The sequence below is a fragment of the Nicotiana sylvestris genome, chromosome 3 (genome assembly GCF_000393655.2).
Source record: "Nicotiana sylvestris chromosome 3, ASM39365v2, whole genome shotgun sequence".
Taxonomy (NCBI): domain Eukaryota; kingdom Viridiplantae; phylum Streptophyta; class Magnoliopsida; order Solanales; family Solanaceae; genus Nicotiana; species Nicotiana sylvestris.
In genome coordinates, this window is record NC_091059.1 from 35,007,417 (window position 1) to 35,018,038 (window position 10,622).

At 34.5% G+C, this 10,622-nt stretch overlaps 1 protein-coding gene across 1 annotated transcript; it reads right to left on the reverse strand.

Moving 5' to 3' along the window:
• Positions 1–4,556: 4,556 nt before the first annotated feature.
• Positions 4,557–10,277, reverse strand: LOC104247723 (uncharacterized). Its single transcript, XM_009803808.2, has 4 exons — positions 10,165–10,277; positions 6,705–7,663; positions 5,170–5,286; positions 4,557–5,094 (listed from the first exon to the last, which is right to left on the reverse strand). Exons 2-4 carry the CDS (start codon positions 7,661–7,663, stop codon positions 5,004–5,006), a joined length of 1,167 nt encoding a protein of 388 aa, XP_009802110.1. The 5' UTR covers positions 10,165–10,277; the 3' UTR covers positions 4,557–5,003.
• Positions 10,278–10,622: the final 345 nt, after the last annotated feature.

Here is a 10,622-nt window from a genome sequence, read left to right on the forward strand (position 1 = left end):
CCGCGGTCCATTTCGTGTGGTCCGCACAGGGCACTGGACCGCAGTATCTCAGAAAGGCTTGTGCGGCTGCAGTCCATTTTGTGCGGTCTGCACAGGGGGTCTGAGAGAGGTATAAATAGACGGGATTTTCAGTTATTTTTCATTTTTCAAAACCCTAAAACATAAGAGACGATTTTTCAAACAACCTTTCTTCTACAAATCAATTGTAAGTCATTTTTAACTAGTTTTCTTCAATCATTAACATCTTTTAACATGATTTCAGTTTCAAATCAATTATTTTCATGGGAGAAATTGGGTGTTTTGGGTAGAACCTAGGTTTTTCAAAAATTGGGGATTTGGACCTCGATTTGAGATCCGATTTCAAAACAAATTACATATTTGAGCTCGTGGAGGAATGTGTAATCGGATTTTGGTTAGAACCTCGGGTTTTGACCATATGGGCCCGAGAGCGATTTTTGACTTTTTGGGTAAAACTTTGGAAAACCCATTTTCATGCATTCAAATTGATTCATTTAGCGTTTATTGATGTAATTAAGTAACTTGTGGCTAGATATGGGCGAATTGGCGGAGGAATCGAGGGGTAAAGCTATAATTGAAACTTGAATTGTGTTCGTGGCATCGAAGTAAGTGTTCGGTCTAACCTTAGCTTGAGGGATTAGGAGTTGTGTCCTATTTGCTATTTGCTTCTTGTCGAGTACAACGTATAGGCATGGTGACGAGTATCTATACGTTGGTATCAAGCATGACCGTGGGTCTTATATTGTGGTTTTCATGATTTTGTTGTATTATTCATGCCTTGGTGAAGATTCCTAATTGTTATATAAAGCTTGTGGAAAGAATTGTGACCTATGAATATTGAGGAGCGTTGGCTCAAGTTGTATAGTGAAATTGTGAAAGTATACGTGACAATTGTACTTTTAGAGCAATGGCACGAGTTGTGAAATGAGTTGTGAAAGCATAAGTGATAATCGAACCTCTAGAGCATTGGCTCGAGTTGTGAAATGAGTTGTGAAAGTATAAGTGATAATCGAACCTCTAGAGCATTCGCTCGAGTTGTGAAGTAAATTGTAGAGTAAAATTTAGAAAGAGTTATTAAATTGTTCCCTTGCCGGGATATTGTTGCTTTGTTAATTATCTCTCTTGTCGGGATGTTGAGATTATTGATGTTGTTCCCATGCCGGGATTTAATTATTTAATTGTGTTCCTGTGCCGGGATTTCTATTATTATTTTGTTTATTCCTTTGCCCCTTTGTTTGTGATTTTTGTTTGGGTGAGGAAGAGTGTTAAAGCACGAAGGGTGATGTCGTGTATTGTTTAATATTGTGAGGAAAGAGTGTAAAAGCATGAAGAGTGATGTCGTGCCGCACGGCGTACCATTCCTTGCCGATTCTATTGATCATATGTTGAGGAAAGAGAGTAAAAGCACGAAGGGTGATGCCATGTACATTTTGATTATATGATTGTCTTGGTGAGGATGAGAGTAAAAGCACGAAGTGTGATGCCGTGCACGTTTTTAGTATATAACTGCTTTGGTGAGGCTGGGAGTAAAAGCACGAAGGGTGATGCCGTGCAATTGTTGATTTCTGCTTCTTTGTTGATATTCTAGTTATGTCGTTTCTTTCCTTACTTGATGCATATCTATTTGGAACTATTATCGCCCCCACAGCATGTTTCCCCCTCCCACATTGACTGGTTATTTCTGTATTTCTTTTTCGCTGTATATATATATATATATATATATATATATATATATATATATATATATATATATGAACTACACAGGTTTATTTGGTAGTCTGGTCCTAGCCCCGTCACTACTTCCCCGAGGTTAGGCTAGACACTTACCAGTACATGGGGTTGGTTGTGCTGATACTACACTCTGCACTGTGTGCAGATCCAGGAGCAGCTTTCGGACAATAGTTGGAGGGCTTCCTTCAGTCCACTCGGAGACCCAAGATAGACCTGCAGGCGTCCGCAGGCCCTGACGTCTCCCTCTATCTCTATTTCCTGTTTCATTTCCTTTGTTCATAAACAGTGTATTGTATTTCTTCAGACCTTGTATGTAGTAACTCTTAGATAGTCTGTGACATTGTGACACCAGGTTTTGGGGTATTTGAGGTTTTTAAAAGTTGTAATAGACGTAGCCTTAAGATATATAATTGTTGACTTCCGCTTATTTATTTAAAATTCCACTTTTATCATATTATCGACTTGTATTTGTTAAAAGAAGCAAAAATGAAAGTGCAGCAAGTAGTTAAGATTTGGCTTGCCTAGTTCTCATTAGTAGGCGCTATCACGACTCCCGAGGTGGGAAATCTGGACCGTGACAGGCAAACTGGGGATTGGGGAAAATAACTTCATTTACTTTTTTGGGAAGTTATGTCATTTACAACAATTTTAACTATTAGGGGTCGTTTGATAGAGTGTACAAAAAGAATACTGAATATTAGTGGCGGACGTATATTCAAGGAAACGATGTCACGTGATACTACTTCGTCAAACTTTTTTTGCAAAAAATAAATACAGTGAGGAAACTAATAAGTAGAAAAATAATATCACTTGACACATATTGTCTCTTAGCGTGTTTGTATATGCTTGATTTTGCTCTAAGAGGTTAGAGGTTTGAAGCTAAACTAGCACTTATTTTTTGGCAAATATTCTCATTCTATAAATTTTGACACCACACAAAAAATTATGCATAGGCCCCTGCTGAATAGAGTGTATTGGTAATGTTGGGATTAATTATACTGGAATTATTTCTTATCAACTATTTAATTTTGTGTATTAAAAATAATATCTATTGCAACACTTTTAAAAAAAATTATTTGTTCGAAAAATACCCTCCATCTATCTCGTTGGAAAAGATTTAGAAACGGTAGTTCTATATTTATATTTGCTTATCCATATATTAAAAATTACGATATTGTTAATGTCATAGTTTGCTATGTACAAAAATAGTATTGACTATAGTGTGTAACTAGTAATTACATTAGTTACACATAAATTGAAATATATTACGAAATAAGGGATTAATAATACCAAAAATAATACATATATTATTTTCCCTAATACATCCTACCAAACGACCCCCCTTAACTTCACATCAATATTTGGCCAGCACATATTATCATTCTTTAATGCTGAGAAACTGTCATCAAATCATTATTTGATTTAATAATATTATTATCAATTTTTAGTAGATATTTTATTTAGAAGATATTTTTCTCTGCGATAAACCATCGAAGAATATTTTGTAAAGAGTAAGTCATTTTTTCTAAAAAGAATTTTCAAAAAAAAAAAAATTATCCATCATACAGACTTTTGTCTTCCCTCTCCCTTTTTCATAAAGTTGAGGGGAAATTTGAATTTTTTTCTTTCAAGTGTCTCCCCGACTTGACAACTTAAAATGATCAGCATAAACAAAATATGTAGGTTGGAGCGTCGTTAGAAACGAAGGGTATTAATACGTATGGGTAAGAACGAAATCTTTTTTGAAGTAAACTTTTAACAGAAGACAAAAAAGACTAATTTTGCAAAGTTTAAAAGCAAAATTGAACCTTTTTTAACTACCTTTTAGTACTTTAGAAGGATAAATATAAACAAAAGTACATGAAAGTAAAAGATAAAATGAGAATTGTAGGGGAAATTTGGAAAATACGTAGGTTTATAGAAAAGGGATTTTTTATACATGTAACGACCCGATAGGTTGTTTTAAGTTCTAACTTCACATTTCGTGATTTGAGACCTTGCATAGCGTTATTTGATGGTTTATAACTTGTGTGTAGTCCGTTTTGATTTTTAGAAAGTTTAAATGTGATTTTTCAAAGAAAACTTGATTTTTGAATTTAAAAGTTGTTGGAGTTAACTACGGTCAACATTGTTGGTACTATAAGAAATTCGCTATTTTCCGACTACCAAAATAGTCGGAAAAGTACCTATTCCGACTACTTTCCGATTGATTTAGAGTAGTCGGAAAAAGATTAGTCGGAAAATATTTTCCGACTAATCTCAGAAAATATTTTCCGACTAATCTCAGAAAATATTTTCCGAAAAAGGAAATTTCCGACTACAGTAGTCAAAAAATATTTTCCACCAAAAATTAGAAAATGCAGCTATTTTTCGATTGAAGTAGTCGGAAAATAAGAAAAAACTATTATTTATTTTAAAAATTATTTCCGACTACTATAGTGGGGATATTATACAAATAATAATTATTTATTAGTTATTTTATTATATTTTCTGACTACAGTAGTCAGAATCTGTATTATTCTGACCTCATTTTCCGATTATTGTAGTCGAAAAATCATTATGCTGGGCACACTTTCGACTATAGTAGTCGGAAAACTGGGTTGAAATTTGACAGAAAGCTGCCATTTTATTAGCACATCACCTGTCAAATGCAAAATATTATAAACAACCAATTCAACAAGTCAATTCCAACTAAACAACCAACTCAACAAATCAATTTCAACTACACAACCAATTCCAACTAAACAATCTAATAATCAAACCAACCAATTCCAACATCAACAAACAAACATTCAAATCCCATAATATCAAACCAAAACATTGCTTAACGTCTAAATATTCAATATCAAGTCTGAGTAGCTAATACATATCGACACTAATATAATAAAGTCTAAACATATATATACCACATCATTCAAATCTACCATAAAGTCTAAATATAAAATTTAAACATCCAAGAACAGTAATCAACCTTAAATCACTACTACACATCAGAATCAGTCTCTTCATCATCATAAAAGTGGGGCATGTGTTTTTTCATGTATTTATCCATTCTAGCAATGTGAGCTTCGGCCGTCTCACATCGTCTCGACAACAACTCAATATTCTTTTGCATTGCTCCCATTTCTTCCTGATTTTGAGCAGTGGGAGCATCCGAAACTAATGGCGATGGACGAAAAGAGGAAGGTCGTTGTACTCCAAGCCCGTAAACTCTTCCTTGGATACACCACCTGCTGCATCCGTCCATATTGAAGTCATAACATCGGGTGACGGTTGGATTGGGGTACCATCATCAGAAGTAGGCTGCGTCTGACACCATTCATCCAAGCTTCTATGATATCCATCCTGAAATAAAGGTAATAAGGATTATATAAATAAATCAATATTAAAGTGAAAATAGTCTTGAAGTTATGATCCTACATATTGTTTCGATGCACGTGTCTCAACCCATCCTTCTCTTGAACCGTCTTTCTTCTTTTTCTTATGTGTCTCCGCAAAAACCTCAGCATCAGACACTGGTCCCCCTTTAAACTTTTCCTGCAATAAAAAATATAATTTTTCTAGTGATGTCCAAATAAATACCACATCAATAAATACCTTTTACCTTCAGGAGCATTTCTTAATTTATTTGACAATTTGAAGTTGTAAAACTTACACATATATTGCTCAAATTTTCAACTAGAACTAAAATTCCAAAATTCTCGAAGGAAGTACAAATACTTCTTAACACCAAGGCAAGGCTGTTCCACTCTTTTATTATTAGTAAAAGATAGGCAAGTTGCACAGGAAAGAGTAGAATATGAAGAATGTCTCAGAATGTGGCACTACATATTCTAGCTGCTGGAAACAGGCACCACTGAACCAATGCTACTCTATTATTCAATAGCAAAATTGCATTCACTTTCTTTATCTATAGAAAAGCACCAAGAACTATGAAACGGGCTGAATCAAGGAGTGCAGTAAAAGAGGTTCATTTTGACCAAGAAGCTGTCAGGATTTTAGTACAAACAAAATCAACATGTGCTTCCTTACCATGTTGATTAAATCAGAATTTTCATATACTCTTATCATTAAATTTCTTGATTAGAGCCGGTGCAGAATATCAGATTCTTTTGGTTCGTGTATTTGCTGCCTGCCCATATGTTCAGGAGGGCGTGGCAGCCATTAAATTTCCGAATGAGCAGTGATAACTTCATATTGAATTTTATGGTGCCCGTGACAGTCGAATCCTGGATCCACCTCGGTCAAACATACTATGTCCTAAACCTACTTCCATCATTAATAATCTATCTCAATTTGTTTTTCATATTCACCAGTGCAGAATGGCTGACAAAAAGCAAGCAACTTGTTAAGAGTAAGGTTTGACTTTCTCTTTTGTTTCTATTAGTAGATAGGGTTTGGAACCCTACACTAGCAACTGAAAATGACACAATTAAAAGAATTTTCATGAAATGTTAGAGCATAAATGTGATTATATTATAAAAGAATTAAAGGGATATAACCCCTGAATTTGAAACTTTTATCTACTATATATGGTCTCTTAATCTGATACTATGCCCTTTACTCTCTTTCTCCATTTCAATTAGTAATCCTAATATGTTACCAAAATCCCGACCTCTCAGAATCACATTTTTCTTAAATGTTACCAAATTCTTCGACCAACTATAATTGGGCAAGAATGTGATTGTGAGAGGTTTGCCTCACCAAAAATGAATATTTCCTTTTGGCTTCAATGAGTTCACAATAACTTTAACTCATCAATCAACGGCTGCATGTATACATCAATCAAACTTTTTGGATTGCGTGGACCTGGAATAATGCAAGTTAGAAACAAATATGGACTTGTCATACAAAACTCTGGAGGAAGATTATACGGCATAACAAACAGTGGCCAACATGAATATGGTGCGGCAGAGGCTGCAAATGGAGTGAATCCATCAGCACATAATCCTAACCTAATATTTCTTGGTTTACTTGCAAAGTTCGGGAACACCCTATCAAAATGCTTCCATGCTTCTCCATCTGACGGGTGACATAGAACACCGGTTGGCATTCTATGTTCATAGTGCCATCTCATATGAGGAGCGGAGCTCATTGATGCATACAACCTCTTTAATCTTGGTATAAGGGGTAAGTAATGCATAGCCTTTACGGGAACCTTCTTCTTATTAGCATTTGTAACCTCCTTATAACGAGGTTGGTTACAAAACTTACAATTTTCTAACGCTGCATCATCCTTGTAAAATAACATGCATCCTTTCTCACAACAGTCAATCCTTTCTGATGAAAGTCCTAACTTGGACACCAATTTCTTTGGAGTATAGAAATCTTTAGGTAAATCAATTTTATTCGGATTTAGTTCATTCATAAGCCCAATGATAGAATCCATGCCCGCTTGAGAAATAGAACTATCGGATTTGATAGTTAGTAGTCTAACTGCAACAGACAACTTGGAATGCATTGAGCCTTCATACAATGGATGACTAGCTTTCTCTAGTTGTTCATAAAAGCGCTTAGCCTCATCATTTGGTTCGGAGTGAGCCCCTGGGAACATCTCAAACGCATCTCTCATCATTTCATTGCATCGAGAATTTTCAAAATTATTCTCTATTCTGGGACTACCCTCACCACCAAAAGAATTATGAAAATCATGATTCTCTCCATGAACAGTCCACACATAATAATTTTCTATAAATCCATTCTTGTAAAGATGAAGCTCAACTGCATCTGGTCTCAATAACTTGACACACTTGCATTTAATACAAGGGCACCTAATTGTCCTTTCAATAAGAAAATCATTTAGCGATTTCGCCTTAGCAATAAACCCCGCAACTCCTTCTATAAATTCCTCCCTCAATCTCGCACGATTAGGATGAGTCCTATTATACATCCATCCACGATGTTCAAATTCCATCTACATCAAGAGAAAAAACTATTGAGATATTCTTCTAAAGGTTCCTACTTTGAATAATTGTAATACCTTCAACATTTTAACTATGAATGACTCTATAAATATAAAATTTCACAACAAAAATTAGATTGATTACATTCAAAAGTATATTTACTAGTTTATAGCGGAATCAAAATTCAACAAGAGAAGTCTCACATGTCCAATTGACTAGTTAAATTTGCAACAACAATAATATTCGGAGAAAGTGCCCTTAGTACTATGCTAAATACTGTAATGATTACATAGTATTATTTCATTATTTCATTCAAACTTAAAGTGAAATGAATAACATGTTAATATAAATTAATAGTTAACTCCTAGCATCAAAGTGAAACCAAAATTTCAAATTTACACAAATGAAACCTAACCATTTAATTATTGGCAAACAAGGTAAACATGAAGAATGAGGCAAGTCCTATGACTTATATAAAGATATATTTTTCATAAACATATATTTAAAAAAAAAAAAGATATATAGCTATACCTGCCGCAGCAAGGACGAAACTAAAAAATAAAAGTCGAAATGGATGATGAACCGGTAGTGCCAACCTTCCTTTAGTTATCAACCTTTGTACTCTTTAGGCTTTTACAAAATCAAGATGACTTGTATGAGTGAACGTAGATATGGGATGAGAACATAAGATCTTGTTTTTTTCTATCTAAGTATTACTAGGACTAAATAAGATCAAACAGAAAAAGGAGCCTTTACGTGAACTACATATAACATAAAAAACTAATTAGTAGTGACAAACTCATATCATGCCAGTATTTTGCAAATACAGATAAAAAGTATAATCCAATGACCTCGTACACAAGAGGTGCATGGTCCTACTCTCACAGGGGTTCTTAAGCATTAATGTCATTTGTTGTTGCTTATTCCCAATCCAAGTAAAAGTATGAGATCTCCAATCCAAGCTTATACTTCTGGAATTATAAAGTTTGTCAATGTAATCGATCATTGGAAGAGAAGCATCAATGTATCACTTTTGAGAATATTTAGTGGTTATATTTAGTAAACCACTTCTCATTCTCCCCTCCTTACTAGCCTTTCAATTTTAAAAAAAAACACAAAATGGAGTCTGTGGGAGCTTTCTTTGATGAAGAATGTCAATCTTTGAGCAGAATGTTCTTTCCAAAAAATTCAGATTTTTTGTTTCAATTGCAATGTGATCATCCATCAGGCTTAAGCTGGCATGGTCAAGAAGCTAACAAGAATGTGACTGACAATACTAATATTGAAGGGAGTTTTTACTCTTCTCCTTCTCATACTTTTAACAGTAACATAGAGTATTTTTGTCACGAAAATAGCAATGACAGCAGAGGAAGTGATGGTATGTTATGGGACACGTGTCTCTTATCCAAGTCACACCAACTAATATTGAAATTCTAAATGCACGTCTATTCGGGATACGACATGGTCAGGGACTCAATTTGTCCCATACCACACATTTTTATACAAAATTATATCTCCAATTTAAGTTCATTTGACAGCCATGTATAAATTTAAAGAGATCTGAAGTTAATGCTCAATTGGCAAACAGGTCAGGAGAAGGCAGGAAAGAGAGAGACCTGAAGACAATCCGGTTAAGACCATAACATGTGGCAGTTGAAATAAAAGACTCTGTTACTTTTCTGGTACAACTAATAGAGACCAACTCTATTACAGCATTTTGTGAAGGAGAGGAAAAAGAAAAAAAGTTTCTATGCATGTGAATGCAGATGGAAAGTTTAATTCAAATAATCTTCTCTTTTTGACATGTATAAATGAAAGAGTTTAAGTTCAGCACTAACAATGTATAGGCTTTTTACACCAATTTGATAATGTTGATTTACAATATTAACTCTTGATACGATAATATGAAAGATAGAGTAAACCAATCAAAATACAGATGTATACTGTATAAATTGATCTTTAGACTATATAACTTATCTCCTAAATCAAATATAATTAGCGGCTCAAGAAAATTAGATGATCAGTCTACATTGAATGCTCAAGGCACAAACAACGAAATTTAATTTTCTTTAGGAAATAAAAAGGATTAAACAACAAATTAACCAGTAAATATATACTGTACTTTATAATTTAAGGCACAACCGACATGCAGTATCTCCTAGGTATGAGTATGAGGTTTCCTCACCCACTTTTTACTGGTATGAACTACTACATTACTATCAGATTATGCACGTTATATGCAATTATATATGGAAGTGAAAAGAAATTTGCTAGGTATTTGTGTCGTTATTAACCTAATGTATGTTTGCAGACCTCGGCAGTAGTACTTAATGCAGACCTCGGCAGTAGTACTTAATTAAGACCTCGGCAGATTTTGACAAAGAATTGTAAAGAGAATGAAAAGCTCTGATTAAAATCGAAACCCTAGTACTGCCGTTGATTTTGCACATTAAAATCGAAACCCTAGTCTTGGCCGAAGATTAGACGGGAAAGAGAGAGAGAGCGCGTGTACCTGATGAAGTCCCGTCGCCGATTTTGCCGGCACCGTTGAGAGAGAGGCGAGGAGATACGGAGAAAGAGACAGAGTTAGAGAGAGATTGTGAAAAAAAGAATTAGAAAATAAGGGTTAGCGGAAAATAACTTAAAGTTTCCGACCACTGTAGTCGGAAATTATATATTATTTAATTTTTTTAATTAAAAAAATTCCGGGGACCACTTAGTCAAAAGTGTTTTTGACTTTACTATCTCATGTTTCGACTACGGTAGTCGGAAATCTTTACGCGCGCAATTTTCCGCGAAACTTTACGATTATATTAGGCAAAAACGTATTCGGAATAATTCTTAAAAATGAATTAAAAAATAAATATGACATTTCCGACTACAGTAGTCGGAAAATTGCGACTAACATTTTGTAGTCAGAATTTGTAGTCGGAAAAAAGGTATTTTCTAGTACTCAGATCAGTGTTTTGA